Raw genomic sequence first — 19712 nt, 5'->3', positions numbered from 1 at the left:
CCAATCTGCTTTGCCGGTTGCCGTCTCATGCTTACATCTAGTCGCGATTACGGGAGAGCCAGCAATCTCTATTCTATATATACACTCATTTTATATAATAATGACGTGGCGCCACTTCCCACCCACTGGCTGCACCGTCACGTGCCCAATGTCACACGCACTAGGCTGCATGTTTAGGCAGCCAATGGCTTCGATTTGACATGCGCAATGACGCACGCAGTACGCGCACATTTAGTCAACCATAACTGTGTAGCCTTTTGCCAGGTAAAACGTGGCTTCAAAAAACGAAAAGGATTATATGTATCCTGGTTTACAAATTGTAGACTTTGCAATCAGTCAGAGACAATAGAACAGTGCTTTGTTCTTTGTCGTGACGCATTTTATTTTTAGGACATTTTACAAAGAACTGTCAACATAGACCTTCTTCTCACATCCTACGGTATCCGGTTTCATCCATTTCAAAACGACAGCCAGTAATACACCATATAATTTGTTTATGTTATTAGGACTATGTATTATGGAGCTTTTTACTGTGAGCACTCCTCCACACTATATGCCTTGCACAAAAGTGCAGACGTCTTCTGCAGCCTGTTTTCCGTCGTTAAAAACGACATGACTGCTGTATTTTGCATACCGATTGTCTTTGATGTGTGCGAGAAAGAATTATTGTACGGAAGGGCGGCTGGCCTTTTCTGTAATGGTATATCTATTGTAACTGACTTAATACTTGCTGCCAGACTTAATGAACCTTGCAAGGCATACTGTTGATTTAGATAAGGAGTGCGCTGAATCTGGCTGTTTGGTGCATGTAAAAAGAATTGAAGAGCTCTGTCTATTTTCTTCACTAATGAACCGTCTTTGCGGCTGTTTGATAAGTTTCGAGCGTTTGGAAGAAGTGAATCTTAGCAGCGCTGTTGAAGATCGGACAGCATGTTCCTAGCACACATGTTTTCCGTGAAGACAAAAAAAAACAACAAAGTGATGTTCATAAACGGTATCTTGTCACTTGGCTTTCGTGCGTGAATTTCAAACCGTTTCTTTCATCAGTTATTTTAGAAGTTACACTTGCGCTGTCAAGCTGGGTTGCAGAACGCAAGATATCGACACATTTCTGGAAGCCTTCGGGTGGTTAGCGCATAGAACACACTTACGACGTGTTTTCCATCGGCAACAATTACGCGCTGTAATCGTTCCCAGTACTAGTTTAGTGAAAAGTATCTCAGTGGGTGCCCTGCTCGGTCAAACGTTGCTATAACGGCGCCGACCTGAAATAAGTGAGCCGACGTGGAATAGCGCCATCCTGGTGCCAACTCTATTACACCAACATAACACCCACACGTTTGAATCAACCCCCGAAGCTCGCAGCGGGAAGGCCAGCCACCTGCTTCATTCGCTCTTATAGGCGCGCCCACGGTATGCTACCCACAGAAAGAGCTTAGGCAATTCTTTCATGGTGCATGCATGCGAGAACCGTTACTGAACTACAGTTCGCGCTGAACCCGTGACCCCGTCGCGCAGAAATCCCCACAGCCAGGTCACTCTCCCGCATTGGCCATGCCGGAATGGTGCGCAGCGGTTGAGCCGTCCGTAAGCTTCTCGCTAAGCCTACCTCTGACAGTTGATCGCGTTGGCCGGGCCCGCGCCAGCAGAGGGCCCAGAGCTGAGCTGCGGAGCGGCGCCGTTGTTTCTCTTCCGTGGCTGCTTGAATGGGTAACGAGCGGTGCTCGTTTGGATACGCCCCTTGACTGTAGTTACAGCTCGCCACAAATCGTGCAGGGTCACCGTGGGACACTGGGTGGAGGGAGGCAGGGCTTTGAGGAAGGCGGATATATAAGGAGCGAAGGGCTCGATTCGGTGAGACAAGGATCTGGGATACGGAGCGATTGTCGTCAACCGCTCCCGGTAGTCGACGTAGAAGTGTGTCGAGTTCTAGTCTCCGCTTTGGGCCGAACGCAGGAAGACTAGGTGAGTCCGCACAGCTGCACCTTCTGTGGACCTTCTGAATTCACACGCGACTAAAGAGACAGTTTTTACACATGAGCTTCTCGGGCACTGATTTTGCTTCAATACAAGATGCGTAGGTGTGGAGCGAAAGGGGTGCTTACGTAATCTAAACTTGTTTTTAAGGCGGCAACCTTCATCTTGTGGCGCGTTTTGGTGCGCCCGTGTGTGGACGGGCAAACGCTTTGAGAGGAGTCTAGAATTACTGCATTAACGCTATTAGAAAATAGGTATCTTTTTTTCGCTTAAAAGGAAAGCAATCACGTGACTAAATACATGTTCCTCCATTCAACTGTAGATGTCGTAACTTGCTTTGAAATGCCCTCGCGCACCCCAATCGTGTTGATCTGTCACGGTAACGACTGCACTCAAGGTTGATCTTTTGACGTCGATGCATAATTTTAGCACCTATTTGCACCGCTAACCTCGGTGATGGCTCGGCGCGAAGAGCCGCCAAATTCAAAAGCACGACTTGTTGCAGCTTGTCGTTGCCAGTTAACATGTAAGGCTAGATGACGCGAAAAAGCTGACATAAAGCCTCCCCAATCAGCTGTATACCTCCAGGTATTTTTTACCTTTAAGCGTTCTTATTCACGTTAAAAAAAAAAAAAAACATCCTTCTTGTTCCCGGCTGCAGTTCAGGCCTATGGCGCCATCATCGTCATATTTATTAGGCTGGAAGTTAATTTGTTGGCCTCACCTTTTTCTTTGTCCTGCCCCGTCATCGGGCTACGTTAAATTTTCGGCAAATCCCCCTTATATTACATCGTGCCTACTTTTTCAGCACCGTTCTGCAAGGAATTTGAATACGCTGTTTGATTTTGCAGCCTGCGGCCACCGTAGAAGACCGCACGCAGGTCGTAACACGCAAATTTTGCCGAGGCGAAACGGAACACGAAGGTCAGTCACCCTCCGTGTAGCGCGGTACGCCTGGTCAACGTGTGCAGTGTGGTTTATTCTTAAAAGAAACAAACCCAATGTGCGGCTATACCTTTGCTGACATTTCAGATGCTGGCGCCGTCTAAAGCTATGACAATGCACTGCTTAGGGTTGTAGAAAGTTGGCCACACTACCAACCACAATTCGTCTGCTGCAAAACAAGGCGTTTCCAGATTCACCTGCAGAGAGAGAAGTTCATACGTGCTTTACACTGCAATCCCTTTAATCTTTGCGACACATGATATCTCAGCTCATACACACGACGGGGCGTTTAAATGAGATAAATCCTGATTTTGACGCACTGTGTAGTCATTCAGCAAAAAATTCTGTTTGTTGAACAGGGGATGGCTATTCCGGAAAACAATGGTTTGTAGGCGTGACTGCATGTTTAGCAATTTACAGCTATTTTCGAGCTGCACGTCTGAAAGTTTAAGGCCACATCACTCTGCGACATCTTGAAACTATGACATGCCGTGTGCTCTTTTGAAGGGCGCACTTTTGTAAGGCCTGCCAACCTGCAGTGAGCTGGTGACCGCTCCATCGTTCGAGAAGACCGATCATCCATCGCGATTTGGTGCTCCCTCTCTCTCTCTCCCTCTCTCTCTCTGTTGTTCCAGGTGGCCTTCCTCTTTTGATGACTCCAAACTTCGCGCGCTTTCGTTCGTGGTTTTCGTTTAAACAAGGCCTCCAAGATCAGGCGCAACCATCCTGCGTGCTGCTCAATCTCAGAGGCCATGTGGATCATCCCCCGCTTTCTTCTGCCTCCGAGCGATGGCCCTGGTCTCGCATTGGAGTGCTATAGGGACTTCGCGCTTTGTGTCGGCTGTGTGTCTTCCTGTTTAAACGTTATAAGCCACGAATTTTAGTATGCTACTGGATAGAAATTCGTTTGAGTGACAGAACACACCAACATGGACACGGGAGATGTTAATCCGTGAAGGCTTTCACGGAGGAAAAGCATGACGGTTGTCCAGGCTTTGCATAAGAGTTGTCATATTGTTGCCGATATTGGTGGCCACAGATTTCTTTCCGAATTGCTAAGCCAGCTTTCGAGCAAGGTAGCCTTAGTAGCGCGCTGCAAATGTCTCGTTTTACGGGTGCACGCGCTCTTAATGTGTTTTATTATGCATAAGATATTTTCTACGACGACCGCATACGACTGCAAAGCGCAGAGCTTCTATGCGCTGTTTGCACTCTGCCTTCGTGAGAACCACAGGTAACTACAGAGTTTATTACGCATATGAGACGCGAAAGTAATTACAGTGAACGACATCAAAAATTCTCGGTTGATTACCCCGATAGCGACTGCAGTGAGACCTAGAAGGCACAATGAGGGATTTCTTTTGTGACTTATCAATAGTAGAAATGGCCTGCAAATCCAGTCACATCAGTTCGCCGTTAAAAAAGATGCATATTTTATTGTGATAAATTGTGCATTTGAAGACGAGCGTAGATACTAAGAGCACCAAATATTTTTCCTGCTCTCAAGTATGGGGCGTTTTATACATATTATAGAAAAAATTGGCTGATCACTAACATGTCGAGCCAAAACACGCGTGGACTCAGAAGAAAGAAAAGAAAACTTGAACGAAGGCAATCAGCAATGTAGGGGAAATGACATGGTAACGCTAAGAGAATAGAAAGGGAGCGACATGGATTCGAGAGATTATGCGGGCACATATTATACTAGTTGAGATTAAGAGAAAGAAGTTCAACTACGAAGGGTGGCAGGTTGGGCTAGATAGTATTCTATTATGTTACAAGAATGCACAGCACGAAGCAGTAACAACAGAACCACATTCGATAAGAAGCGTAGTTGGGCGCTTTGTATAGTCATATGAAGAACTGGCGGCAGTCGCTTTTAAAAGAAGTTACGAGATGAAAGCAAGGAGAAGCGACCTCAAAAGAGGCGGAGGATTAGGATTAGACGATGAAATTGGAAAATCTGAGATATATAATTACAGCCAACAAGCTTTGGAGACGTATTTCGAGTGGCCCACGAGGCGTACGGTAGTCACGTATTGTATAGATTCTTGTGATTTGCCGCCTAAGTAACATGTAAATCGACGGTGCACGCTACAGAAATGATTGAACTAATAAGATACACGACTGAAGGCGTGACACGCGATGTCCTAATTATTACAACAATCCAGTTAGGCAAGGGGTTGGGCCCCAACTCTTGTACGCAGTCACTTTAAGACTGAATGTGGTATTATGGGGCAGCTCTGACTGTCGGTTCACAACATTTAACGAAGGCCGAAGCTGCAGTAACATAATTTTGTTAACGTTCATTTTATGTTCACGCTCAAGGACTTACGTCGTGCTCTTCTAGCCATGACATTAAAATAGGTGACTTTCATGAGCATGCTTTCCCATTTACCCTTTCATGCATTTCGTCCCGTGTTTTTTTTTATTATTGCGTTTCTACAAAGGAGCGGCCATCCAGATGGGCAACGTCCAACTGCCTTCCAGCGGCCGGAGAACTCTCCAGGCGGTGACCATGGTGCTGATGGCCCTGGAGTTCATCCTCGCCAACGGTAATTACCTGCCGCGCTCTCTCAAAAAAAGAAAAAAAGATACAATGATACACGACCATTGAAGGAGTAGAAAAACATTGAAGGAGTACAGTGAGTAATAACAAAGCATAGAGAAGCTAGAATAGAGATACGCTGTAGTTCAGTAATATTTGCTGCTGGGCGAGTTGGTTGAAGACCAGGCAACGCATATTAGCGCGACGAGGAAACTAAAACTAAGTTGCGCGAACATGCGTACCTTACACTCACGCAGGTTGAACCTCTGAAAGGAACAGGAGGAGGAGGAGCTGTCCCATGCCTACTTATCGTTATCAAAAGACAGGAGAGCATCTCATCTTCGACGCCGTCTATGGCATCTGAGATACTTCTTGTGTTAAACACCTTGCAGACCATGAAGGCCTGACGAACTTACACGGCGGGTACAACATTACCGGAGCTGCAGCAGCTACAGCGGCTTGTGGACTGGATTAGATTACAGAACTTTATAATTCCCATGACGATAGCTTGCCACTATTGTATATTTAAGTTCTGTTCTCTAACATAATGCACAGGTGACGTTTTGGACATTTATGTGCATTTATTTTCAAGAAAAGATAAGTGCGTTGGAGTCGAGCAAATACCGCAGTCAGTATTCAAGCCAGCAAATATTACAGATACTAGGAGACAAGTGTTGATGTGCAGGTTTAGGTGGATCCATCTTGGTAAAAAAATACTGTCGAGACATTTGTGTGAAAACTGGATTCTAACGAGAGTCGAAATAATAACTTGATGCTTCATTTAACAGTGCAGACGCATTTATGTGCACAGAGTGGACACGAGGCTCTCACGCTTTTAGCCATTGATGAACAGCTTTAAGAAGCAAGGCCTCCCTGGCAAATTATATAAACTGCCCACAGAGATAACTCGGCATTCAGTCATTCCAGGTTATCGCAACATGATGGTGGGGCACCCGGTCGCCTAACGCGGTAAGGGTAACGACTTGTGCCAGTTTTTTTGGGTTTAAAGGATGTATTTTCGTGGAGAACTTGTAACACGTTTAAAGTTGCAAAAAGAAGAAGAAAAAGAAAAAGACAGAAGAACCGCCAGCGGTTGCTTTTTCTGCTTTGTATGTTTCAGAACGTTCCTATTTTTTTCTCTCATCTATCGCATCCCTTTCCCCTTTCTCGGTACAGGGTAGCCAACAGCAAATATTCTCCAGTTAACCTTCCTGTCATTCCTTTGCCGTACTCGTTCTATTCAACTTTGCATCTACACTCGAGTCACATGCTTGCCGAAAACGTATTTCCCTTTGAATTTTCAACTTCTGTGTATAGACACATTCCCGCAATGTTACCTGCACAGCACCAGCGTAAACAGGAATTTCATGCGACGTGGCGTTTTTCCTCGGATGTTTGGAATGAGTCCCGACATCTGAGACGACACCGAAGTTGAGGCGTGTAAGAAACCCGACGTTTAGCCCCGTGAAGCTTCGCAAGAAACAGTAGTTCTGTGCATTACTAAGCAGCATGGAATTTATTAGTCGTTGCTGCTGGCGTTGGTAAGTACTCGGAATGACAGTCGTTTTATACGAGCGTCTCGTCTGTGCTCAGGGAAAAAAAGGAGAAAGAAAAAACCCCGAGTGTACGATGCAAAGTACAGATGGGCAAGCAAGCAAGCAAGCAAGCAAGACAAACAAACAACTAACCAAACAAAAACAAACTAAAAAAAAAAGCGGGCAAGCACGTGAGCAAACGAAGAAAACCCCTTTTGCAGCTCTTCTGGAGGATGAAATGGCAGCCCTCTCATCTTCCGGGTCCACGTGGAAGGAACCCGAAAAACGAAACAGTGAGTAACCGACCGTGTTTACTACCGCCTCGAGCCCAGCTAAGCGCTTGCAGAGCCAGCGTTTAAGCAGTGGTCTTTCACGAAGTCTTTGCAGCAGTAACTCCTTATAGGGGTTCTATGGCACGTCCCGCGTGCGTGCGCGTGTTTAATGCGTCTTTCCTTTACCTTCTCTTAAGATTTTCCTTGTGTCGTTTAGCGCACCCAGCGTTGGGTAGCCAATTAACCGACAGCTGTTAGGGTTAACAACTCTGCCTTTCTCCTTTAATGCGCAAGCATTCTTTGGCGAGTACCCCGGCAAAATTTGTCCGTCCCGTGGCGCCTTATATCTGCAAAATAAATACATAATTCGTCAAGTTAACAGATGTAATCGCTATAATAACGTAATAGAAGGTGATTGGTAGCGTTAGAGAGAGAGAGAGAGAGAGAGAGAGAAGAAAAAAAGCTGGTTAGGTCGTAGTCGCCAGGTCAAAGTCGTAACATAAAAAGGAAAATGAAGAAAAAGCTATGATGTGGCAAAAAAAAATGTTTTGACTGCGTTTCGGCTGCTTTGATGCAATATATCCGCAAAATAAATGCATAATGGGTAAAGTTTACACATGTAGTTGTTACGATAGTGTAATACTAGATGATTGGTGGCGCAGACATGCGCAAGCTAGCTAAATAAGTAAGCAAAAGCGATGTAGTAGCCGAGCCAAAGAATGCTTACGCATTAGTAGACCATCCTCAGAATTGCTGTAAACTCCCCCCCCCCCCCCCTTCCCCGTTTTTTTCAAGTCTGGATGCGCCCATTATCGCATTGTTCCATAAAATTGTCATCATGCCGCTAATGCACCGAAGTAATAATAACAATAAAACTAAAAAGCAAGGATGGAAACAAAATAATGAACAAAAGAACGCACCGCGTAGATTAAAGGCAGCCCCGTCACTGAAGTCGTAGTTGTAGGACCAAGTAGTTTCTTGTGTGACAAGCAAGAGTTTCCTTCAAGTATTGCTCTAACAATTCCATTTCCGCTGGTATTCATCACACTCTTTGCTCACTTTGTACTTCGCTCTACTTTTCTTGACAAATTTCTTGATAGGCACAAGTGTCGTTCGTAAGAGGCAGTTCCGCGCTCGGGCAGCACGTTAATGTTTGGCTTGAACCCCAGAAGAATTCACCTGCAGGGACCTTTCTATCCGCACGAAGTTGTACGCCTTCTGCTTGCCTATCGGTATGAACACGTTTGCCACAAATTTATAAAGGCTGCTCTCCGGACACTTACTGAGGATCTCTCTCTGTCTCTCTCTCTCTCTCGCCGTTTTCAGTGCTTCAGTATTCCTTGAAATTTAGTGCATGTGAATGCGTTATAATGAACATTATTGATGACGGGAAAAATCGGCACAGGCAGGATTTTCACTCCTCCATCGTGGTTTGCGCATCTCGTTCTAACAAACGGAAGGTCTTGGGCTGCATTTGGCACACTAGTAACGTGCTGGCTGTATTCCCACCGGTATCAACAATTCCTCCGCATGACGCGCCGTTAGAGGAGGAGGGAACGTTTGGGAGCAATGACCTGTTAGGTAAGAGAGGGCAAGCTGCAGCCGAAACGATACAATACGCTGGAATAAACACTCTCATTCTCTTTACATTCCTCTGTGGACAAAGCGTCAGCTTCTGCGCGCTGTTATTTGCGCAGATAGAGCCATGCAATCCATATTTATACTGTTTTGCAGCGATGATTAGGTCGCGAAGCGGATCGCGATTCTATGTTTATGGCAAGTTCGTTTCAGAGCCGGTGTTGATGACTGATGATGAATACAGTGTTTTGTGGCGCAAGGGCCAAGTATGATCAGCAGAGCCGGTGTCTTGGTTACACCAGATATAAAACATAAATTGCCGATGTGCTATACGTTTCCCTGTTTTCTTTTCCTCTTCTTCCAGCATGGTGGTCCAAGCGCGCCAATGCGAAGGAAGCCGGTAAGCGGATGAATGGTAAACGGCTCTTTCGATTTCACAAGGTTCCGCGGGTACCAAGAGAAGGCCGAGTTCAAGGCCAACACTGATTGACGCGGGTGTCCATATGTGGCACTGGTTTAAGGGAGATCTCTTGAGACGAGTGTGCCTGTAAAGATGTGTGCCAAGTAACCGAAACGCCACTGATACTTACAAAGTACTTAATGGCAATGCTGTTACAACGGTACCGAGAGCTTAAGCTTGGTATGTCATGTCGGACACCATAAGATGGATGTAGGTCACGTTAGATGCATTAAAGTGAAATATTAGTTAGTTATGTAAAGTTACGTGTGTTACAGTTAGTAGAAGCACTGCGCGCATCTACTAACTGTAATGAGGAAGTGCGCAGAACAGCGGAGCGGGAACAAACGAAGAAAAGAGAGTAGAACGGGTGTCTGGGAGGGTGGTTCATTTTCCGTTTCCTTACGTAGATGTTTTTAAGCAATTGTGTTCCCTAGCGTCCTACACTTAGTGCGCCACTCTTTTTGGCTCCTAGCAATAATGAACTAGACCATCTGCCCAATCACGTTTTCGATGAGTGAGGCAGCGATCTTCGAGGAGACGAAAAGCAGAACTTGGAGATGATCTGCGGTCACCACGCCGATCACCTTGTGATCGCCCTGCTTAAAGGGTTAGTAGCTCTAGTCACTTCATGGAGCTTCTGTACGTGAGGCTTTGAAAGAACAAGGTGAATCACGTGGTGGCAGGAGAATCGGACGTCTCGCGTATTCGTCATACTACTGTCTCCCCGTAGATACATCATAGGAAAAGCTTAGTTCTCTAAGCATTACAAGTTAACTCCGGCAGCGTCCGATAGAGATGTCGCTCAAGCCACGAAATACGTTGTCGCACGCTTCGATCGCTCTAACCGACCAGAGTCGTGGCGATACTTGTAAATGCAACAGAATGTGTTCTCATCGTTTGGAGAGAACAGTAAGCTCGCGAATGCGCGATAACGGAGCTCTCTAACGAGTGGTAGGAACCCACCGCGACAGTTCAGCGGCTATTGGGTTGTGTTGTTGAGCACGAGGGTTCGTGTTGCATTCCCGACCGCGGATGTCGCATTCCCATTGGGCCGGCATCGAAGAAACCTTTATGTACCGCGTTTATAGTGCTCGTTGAAGACCGATCAAAGTTTATCGATAGCCCTACATTACCGCGTCCCTCATAACTTAGGCGTTACTTTGGACGGGGAATTACCCTTACAAATAAATAAGCGAGCGCCATCTTGCAAAATGACAAAAAATGAAGTAAGCCTTGGACAAATACTCTACCTAACGGAACCTTGGCCTACTGGTTAAGGTACTACAGTTATCTTCAATATTTTATTCGCTTTAGTTGATTGCCCTGAATTTGACCCTTAGTCGTTCTTCTTCGAGTGGAGTATTCGAGAGTTGTATTGTTTCTTCGTACGGATTTGACTTTACTGAGCATTATGGCATCATTGGTAATCATTGTCTCTTGGTAATCATTGTGGTGTTAGTTTTTATAAAACGTACTACATTATTACATGTACTACATTATCTTTTTTTATATGAAGCTCTCCAGCGTCAGCGCAATGGTGACTGCCAAAAGAAAAAAAAAAGGCAGCTATAGCAGTTCTAAAGTACTATATGATAATGCGAATTCACAGCGGGTTTATTTACTCTTATTGCGAACTTGAACTATAGGAACGTGTCTGGAATTGGAAAGTACACAATCATTAATTAAGGCGTTTTTGTTGTATCGGTGAAATTTGACGGTCAGGAAACGTGGCCGGACAACGTAATATATTATAAGTGCACGTTCAAAGTAACCTTTAAAATTCGATAGGCCGGAAGTGATGCAGAAAATAATAGCTTTGACTCGCAAGGCAAGTAACCGAAGTTCTGAGCATTCATCACTTCTTTTTTCTTTTTTTCACCCTGACATCGGGACCGCACTCGATGACATCGGCAGAGCCCAGCTTCGAAGTGGATCTACCGCTCTGCGCCCTTGTGGTTTCTGCGGCTGGTAAGTGCTAAGGCGACAAGAATAAGCGTTTGAAACAACTCTACCTGCAAGTGAACCTCGCCCTGTGGACTAAGGAGTGATGATGGGTTAGATTGGTTTTATCACGGAATTGATAATGGTTCGACGGGGATGGATAAGGTGCTAAAGAGCGACAAGGGTTTATAATGGTCGGAGCAATTCTGGTAAGATTAACAAGGACCGATAAGGGTTGCTAAGGGTCGGATCAAGTCTGATAAGTTTGATAAGGACCGACAAGAGTTGATATAGTCGCATCATGCCAGATAAGGTCGGAAAGAACAGATGAGGGTTGATCAGGATTTTATAGACTGGGTTAAGGTCGATAAGCGTTGATAAAGATCGAATCGAATTCGGTACAGTTGATAACAACAGATGAAAATTCATTAGGGTGGGATATAGTTTTCTGGTAAGGTTGATAACGACCGATAAGGGTTGATAAGGGCTTATACTGGTCGGATCAAGTTTCATAACATTGATGATGAAACCGGGCTAAGTAGAGATGAGTAAGTGGCACAATGCTTATGCATTGTCCAGAGGAGTTTCTACGTGAACTTCTTGTATTTAAGGATTCTGTAATATTTTTGTATACCTCACGTTTGAACGAATAGTTCAAGAAATTGGCCACGGCGGCCGCACTTAGATGGGGGTGAAATGCGAAAACAACCGTGTACTTAGATTTAGGTGCACGTTAAAGATCCCCAGGTGGTCTAAATTTCTGGAGTCCCCCATTACGGCGTGCCTCATAATGAGAAAGCGGGTTTGGCAAATAAAACTCTATAATTTAATTTTAAAATTTATTTCAAGAAATTCTTAAAAACAAAACAGAAGAGCTAAACATCTTATTTTTTTTTCGGCAACGGCTTATTCGCGTCATAGAGCATCAGGAGTTGTGCAATAATAATATAGAGGTAACTAATATTTGCTAATTACCTTTTCTTTAAATTGTCCAGCAGATAATACATGTTGCAGTTGCGGAATTGAAAAAAAAAAAACATGTGGTACTCGGGCCTGCGCAACTCGTGAGAATCGTGAGGCTTGCGGAATAAGAATACGCGAAATGTGACGCTAATGCGTTGGTGTTACACTGGTCGCTTGCCCACGAGGTCTAACTTACGCAATGCGGGACTTTGATAATTAAAAAAAGGTGTGATTTTACCACAGAATTATATATATATTTTTGAATCGGTGTCCTCAAATGCAGAGAAACCACAGACTGCAATGTTGCATCTTACATTAGAAGCAATGCTATGCTCGATGCGCCACTGGGTTCTAAGTTGATCTATGCCTGTCGCGTTTTGTATAATGGAAGAAATCGGATATATGTAGCACTTGCTGGACGGCATTTTCGCGAGAGTTCACTGCTCAAGCTTTCGCACATTTTCATTCGCCCGAATTTCTGTAGTACTACTCGTCACAGGTCACGGCCGCAAACCCTCGGATGAAATGAAGCCCTCTATTTCGTTGCTTAAATTAGAGTAACTTAGTCGCGCATGCGAATGTTTGGGTACTGGCAATATTAATAAACTTTATCATGCCAGAGGCGAACTTTAAATTCTGTGCACCTATACAAGCAGAGTCGCAGAGTTCTGTTGGCGTGTTTAGACTAATTTTAAAGCACCCCGTGTAGAGCTTTCGCGTTCAAATCAAACGATCACTAGGCGACAATAGGTTCTTGCCAAAGAATGATGATATCGGAGTCCAACCTTCTCTATGCCCAACGGTCTGGCATCAATATACGCATATTAGAGCGAACAGCCGGCCCGTATCGCGGTAGCTTCAGTGGGCCATACTCGGTTAATCAACACATATAACTGTGACCACCACCTCATTGGTGCCCCTACCACATTACTGTCATTATTTATTTATTTATTTATTTATTTATTTATTTATTTATTTATTTACCTTAAAGGCCCGAGGGAATTACACAGGGGTGACGGGGGGAGTCGTACACGCGCCTTAAATAAATTCACCAATCAAGTACAATAAGGATATATAGATAGAAACGAACGTAAACTACTATAGAGACAAATCTTACAAAACTAAAATCGAAAGCATAAGAGAATAAGCTAACAAGATTGAACAATTACTTCCTAAAAGAGTAGCGAAGTGAACGAATTTGTGCATGTTATATAGCGTTTTTAACAAGACGATATAAGCACATAACAAATCTCAATTATATAAAGTGATTCAGAAACCAAGATGAAGCTGTAATTTGCGAGTGAATTCGTCATGGTTTGTTATACAGACAATATCTTTTGGTAGTTGAGATTCCAATGAGGTCATTAATCTTCGCTCGACTCTCGAATTTTGCCACCTCCGATGAGAGTTGCGCAGAATGAACTTCAATCTGCCAATGGCAAACCGCAATGTGCATTTGCAAGGTAGCCTTGATTTTATTAAAGTGAAAAGCTTTCTTTGTCTCTTTTGCCCGTTTTCGCTGGGGTTGGGGGGTTGGAGTGGAGGGGGGGGGGGGGGGCTGTGATGGGTTATGATCGGACTTTCACCATCGATAAATAAAGGTGCCGATTAAAATGGCGCGCGCTACCTCGCGGAACCGAATTGGCCGGGGGGGGGGGGGGGGGAGGAGGGTTAGGTTGACCGCCGTGGACCAACTACACTGTAAAATAATTCACACCCTTGAAAGCAAACGGGGGTGTACATGGGTCTGTAACTCACTTCCCTCGTTCACTTTTTAGGGATGTAAATTATTTCGCAGCGCATTAGAGCTCTTCGAGATGCACGCTCCGTGCAGCGGGAGCTTTAGAGCGTCTGAAGGCTTACATGCTGTGATGGAGCGCTCGCGAAGGGACACATCCATCCTCTTCCCCCGCCACCTTCGCCCCCTGTGGCGGCGTGAGAGGACGATGGAAGTCGCCTACCCCGCCGGCGCTCGCATCACTGAAGACAACACGCGTACGAAGAATCGGCTTATATGTATAGTCACCTATACTAGAGCCACATATGTGCCGGTCAACGGCTCTGTTCTCGACGTAATTACGCGACGAAACAACAAGCGCTACATTACCAGCCTCCAACTGCAACAAACACACGCATTCGTGCACAACATTCCTTTAAGGAAACGAACAGGCTTTCAAGAAGCGTTCGGTTACATTCGCTTACAATTGACAATCACCGTTGGTGGTTTCCGTGACGGCTTTCTTTTTTTTTTCCTTTTCAACGCCCTCTCATCGTTCTTGACAGGTTGCTACGTGGAAACCTGCGTCCCCCTGGTGTTCGAGTGCGGCCGAAGCTCGGACAACAAGTCCGGCTACGCCAAATGCCGTAACGTGCACAGCGCCTGCCTCGCCCAATGCGTGCGGAACCTCAACAGAGTCGGCGCGAGTCTCCAGAAGTGACCGGCCACCTACGCGCGGAGAGAATTAGGAGAAAGGACGAAGGGGCCACGCCGTTCGAGCCGCGGCCACTCCTCGTCCGAGTGGCGCCGATACTCGCATGCCGTGCGATCGCCCCCGTCCTTCATTGCGTCGTTGCAGTCTGCAAAGAACGGAGCACTGTCGCCGACCCCGAGACAAAGGTTCTGAGCCTTTGTCGTTGACAGCGTTTGGGTTTTTAGATTTTTTTCTCTACGCCGCCAGCGGTTTATTTTCTTGACGCGTGCTGTTGTATCCTTGGTCTTGAAAAGCAGCCGGTCCTCGTTGACCAGCGAAAAAAAAAAAAACGCAATGAAAAGCGAGAACTTTTTAGTCAATAAAAGAATGATCATATGATTTTGTGGTCTGTCCATTTTTTTTGTGACTGCAAAGATCGCATCAAAGGTGTCCCTATTGAAGTGTATTGATTCACCGTTAAGCTCGAAGATGTCTGGAATATTCGAGACGCCCAGTTCTTTTATGCAGATGGCGCCTTACTACAAGGAGCTCGGGGCAAGCATACGTATCCGAAGAATTCAAATCATAACTGATGATTTTATGCGAGTGTAAGTAACTGTACGTTTATTACAGCTTGGTGTTCTAGACGGCAGTTTTTTATTATTGCACCTAGTTTATAAATATAGTCCCATAATGGAGGTTTTCTTATTAATCACCTAAAGAATCAGGAGACAGCGCGTCGCATTATATGTGTAGGTTGATCGTTTATAGCGTGCCGTATCTTGCAACGGACCGCATCTCTCAGCATATTCAGGCCAATAGCAGTAAATGCATTTTATTATTGTAAATATAGGCGAACCCCACGAGAGGCGCAGTGGCTAACATGGGGGTTTAGAAGCTTATACATTGCTCAGGCTCGCTGAGGCCGCGACTATTCCACTTAATATACTCGTAGACCCACGAGGAACTTATCTCTCATCTTAGTTGGACGAAACGCTACCCCACCACCGGACAGAATAAGAGTTCGAACGCGGGGTTCGTGTTACAAGTTCGTCCGCCAGCGGGCAACTGCAATATCCTGGTACGTCTTATTAGGTTTACAGTAGCCCATCATCAACCGAACGAGGCCCTCCCGGCGCCGGGTTATAAACGCTAGCAGCTAGTATCCGTTGTATAAGCTCCAGCCCGTATACATCTTCGCCGGTCAAACGTCCGGGTTATATTGGTGGCGTAGATCAAACTCCCTTCAGCACACTGCACACCCTTCTCCCCTTGCAACTCCCCTCCCCCCCCCCCCCCCCCCTCCAACCGCAAATTTTTCTTCTTCTTACAGTGGTGAGCTCTAGCCTGTAGCCAGCAGCGGGCTCAGATCGAGGGAAGCGGAGAAGGGTATCGGCTCCGGCGCCAAGCTGTCAGTCTTTCCTCGCTGCGAGATGAATGCGTCGTAAATGTTTACAACCTCGTGCGCGCGCGCGACGATTTTTGGCAGTTGGTTCTCCTCGGCCAGCGCCCGGCGCGGCGCTCCCAATTGGTTTCCGACACCGACATTCCCGCCTGGCCTGGCCGGCGAGTCATACGGACGGGGCGTATTGGTTCTGCGACCGCTTTAATTTGGCCCTCCCGGGTCGTGTCGTCTCGCCGTTCGTACACTGACCGCGGTGCGACCATAAAGAGGAGAAAACGCGTTTCGTCGGCTTTGCCTCCTCCACGACGTCATCTCCTCGCCCGTCGACTGCAGGATGATCGGCGCCCCGTCTGCTCTGTCAGTTCTTGGCTGCCTCGAAGGCGCATAGCGTGGCCCGCAGGAGGCGCTCTAGGGATGCGACCGCTAATCATTCTAAACAGAGCCACAAGGCTGGTCATATCACCAATGAAAAGTGCTAAGAGTGCGAGCCAGGTAAACGAACGTGCTTCCTATATTTCTACGGCGAGAGGAAGCTGAACGGGTGTGGTGGGCTTCAGACGGGATGAGCGTTCCGTCAGGTGGAGTTACCCTTGTCGAGGCGTTTTTGTCATTACGGGCCTCAGAATTTTACGTGGTCAGTCAGGTGACGGTCACTTGGTGCTGGTGATGGAAATGTTTTAAATGTGGGACGTTACAGGGCAGGCGTCGCTTTGCATTTCAGCTTCGTGTTTTGCGTATTTCGGCAACCATAAACAACACCGCGGTATATCGCCACACTGAACTAAAATAAAAAAAGAAACAATACAAACAAACCACGGAATAGTGCCAAGTTATTATCAAAATAGGCACTTCACCAATTTTTTTTGTAATGCAGTGCAGCCGACTTTCTGTCCTTCTTGTAGGATAATACAGCTAAACCTCTGAAGAGGTTCACTTGTTATTAAATAAAAATTGCTATGACTACATATGGAAAACAGTCATTGGCGGTACCTAAGAGTTGAAAGTTTAGCTCTGCTTGGGAGCGTCGTGATTTGTATACCTCAGAGAGCACATACTGCCCTGCCTATACTGCCTTGCCTATAGTGGCAGCCCTAAACATAGATAACTCCCATATGTAAACATCGGCCAACATTTTTAGATACAGGGAGAACTGCCGCCTTGAAAGCAAAGTGTACGAGCCCTGACCCGTGTTCAACCGGATTTTATTCATGTTGAAGGCATAGCCTCCGCGGTCGCAGTACGATTTCTGCGACCAGCCTTAGTGCTGGCACCTTAGAAAGTGCGTGGAACGCACTGGATGATGGTTATGAGATTTGATGCCTTCGGAGGAAAATCGAAAATAGTGCGATTGAAGGGTTCTTACTCAGCGGTGGCAACAATTCCTTTTTCGTATGTGCGAGGGTGTGGTCAAATCTTTGTGCTCGAAGGTAAACAATCCCTGGTGCGAGTCAAGGATGAGGATTAACGACAAGATGATGAAACGCGCAAGGAACTAAGCCAGAAACAGCGCTTCAAATTGTAGAGCTCGATAACCCAGCTTTGGATGCTGCTGGCTTGCACCAAGTTCTGCGAGAACTTCTGAAACCACCTGTACGTTTATTATTCCCTAAAAAAGAAAACAACGTCATCAACAATTGTAAAACTGTCAGTCGGTTAGCCGCTAACCATTTAGGATTTACTGCGCGGATTTTTCATTCTGAGACATTCAATTCAATTCAAGTAATCTAATACATTAATATATCTAATACACTAAATCACCTTAGCGCACGCAGCTACCTCACGGCTTAGTGGCAGAATCGCCCGACGGTCACTTTCAGAGTGAAGACGAACTATGTTCGAATGCAGCCGGTGAGCCTAAATTTATAACAAAATTCTCTATTGGTACGGTATCCTTTTGTGCTTGTACTGTAGATTTGGCTGAGCACAATGTGGCACGGCGTTCCAAAGTAAATGCATACGAGTTGCTCAAAAAGACAGTTCCGCAGGTTCAAGAAACTTGCCGCTGCGGTCTGGGACTTATACCATACACCATCGCCTGGTCGAAACGGTCGCTCCAACAAGTGAGCTAACAAGGAGCTTGGCGTTTGGAAGCGTTGCGGCGAAAAAAATAACTCGAAACGCTGGAACTATGACCAGTCTAGAGTCAAATCGGGGAGAATGAAGCTGCACCCAGGAACAAGGAATTTGATGCCCGTCAGCCTGCTTCCCAAAGCTACATAGGAAGATCACACGAGGTCCTAAAAATACATATTTCACGACTACTTGATTTCTGAACGAAACTAGGCTACCGAAGATGCCGCGGCCGCTCAATGTCATTGGGACAGTGAAAATAGGCACAAATAGGTTTGTAAGTATATGACACTGTGAATATGTATTACCCATTGAAGAACACATTTCCGCGCCTCTCGACAAGATGCTCGATGTGGATTTCAGCGACAAACGCAGCAGAGAGCGGCGGAGAAACGTAACAGCGACCGCCGACCACAGCATTTAATCCTTCAGACGCCACAAAGCTATCGTGCGACAGCGTGTGTGTTTAAAATAGACAAAAAAAAAAGCGGAAGCGCTATGGCAAGTGCTCTTAGCGATGAAAGTCCGAGTAGGAAAACAAGGGCGACAGAGCCAAAGAAAGCTAATCGCTTTGGAACGAGAGAAAGAGTCAAACAAATCAATTCGGCTTGTGAAAAGAATTATGCACTTGACGGCGTATATTGGTCGCAGTAAAAATACTTAAAGGGACACTAAAGTGAAAAATGATTTCTTCTGCATCAGTAAATTACCGTTCTACAACACCAAAGACACCACTCTTACAACGATAAGACGTTTATTAAGCCAGAAAAAGCGCAAGAACGAGATACGGGGGGCGACGCCTACTTGAGTTCCCGCACCTGGGGGCTGTGACGCCTTGGATTTTGATGGCATCTTCTAGGGCCTACTAATCATATATAGCGGTACAGATTGACTACATTGTGTTCTAAAGGAACCAAATATTAAACATGGCAAGTTTCGGGAACCTTTATTCAGCCAACGCGGCCCAAATGCGAAAACATACTTTGGAATCCCTGACGTCACGCTGATGTACCGGCGCTGGGGTTTCGGCGCGAAATTCGAATACTTATACTTGGACCTTCATTTTCTCATCTAATAATCAAACTACTTTTTTGAAATGACTGCCTGCAGGGTTCTCAAACAATGCTTTATTAGTCTAAACTGATTTATTGTTTCGCTTTAGTGTCCCTTTAAGTAGCATTGGCTGTTTCATTGCCTAATCAAGTGGCGAACAGAGCAGGTGACCGATGTAGCGGTAGTGCAGATAGGTGTACCTATACGCCGGCTAGTTACACGAGTGCTGTCCATCGTAAAGTCCCTCCAAGACGTTTTCCACCGACCACTTTAAGCTGCCAAAGGCGCGTCGATCAAGGGGGTGGCGGGAGGGAGGCTTTAGACCTTGCGTTAAGCCATGTCGGGTCACAATGTGATTTCCGTAAAAACGGAAGCCTGCGGCAGACATCGAGCAATACAGCTACGACGGTAAAGAAATGTCATCCCTCATTATACAGTGAAGCCAGCCTACTTTAGGAGAGCTACGAGTACGCCACACACATTCGACCCCGAGGAGGTTGTAATGAAACATTTAGGGCCGCTTGGCGAGCGCCCAGATCGGGCTTCGAGGGGCT

The 19712-nt window shown here is 45.9% G+C and overlaps 1 protein-coding gene across 1 annotated transcript; it reads left to right on the top strand.

Moving 5' to 3' along the window:
- Positions 1-1859: 1859 nt before the first annotated feature.
- Positions 1860-15029, top strand: LOC126518352 (uncharacterized). Its single transcript, XM_055064552.2, has 6 exons — positions 1860-1965; positions 5373-5477; positions 7227-7298; positions 9220-9270; positions 11230-11283; positions 14503-15029. Exons 2-6 carry the CDS (start codon positions 5387-5389, stop codon positions 14655-14657), a joined length of 423 nt encoding a protein of 140 aa, XP_054920527.2. The 5' UTR covers positions 1860-1965; positions 5373-5386; the 3' UTR covers positions 14658-15029.
- Positions 15030-19712: the final 4683 nt, after the last annotated feature.

Source organism: Dermacentor andersoni, chromosome 11, assembly GCF_023375885.2.
Source record: "Dermacentor andersoni chromosome 11, qqDerAnde1_hic_scaffold, whole genome shotgun sequence".
In the NCBI taxonomy this organism is placed as follows: Eukaryota; Metazoa; Arthropoda; class Arachnida; order Ixodida; family Ixodidae; genus Dermacentor; species Dermacentor andersoni.
The sequence above is the reverse complement of the archived record's forward strand: the minus strand, read 5'-3'. Positions and strand labels throughout refer to the sequence as shown.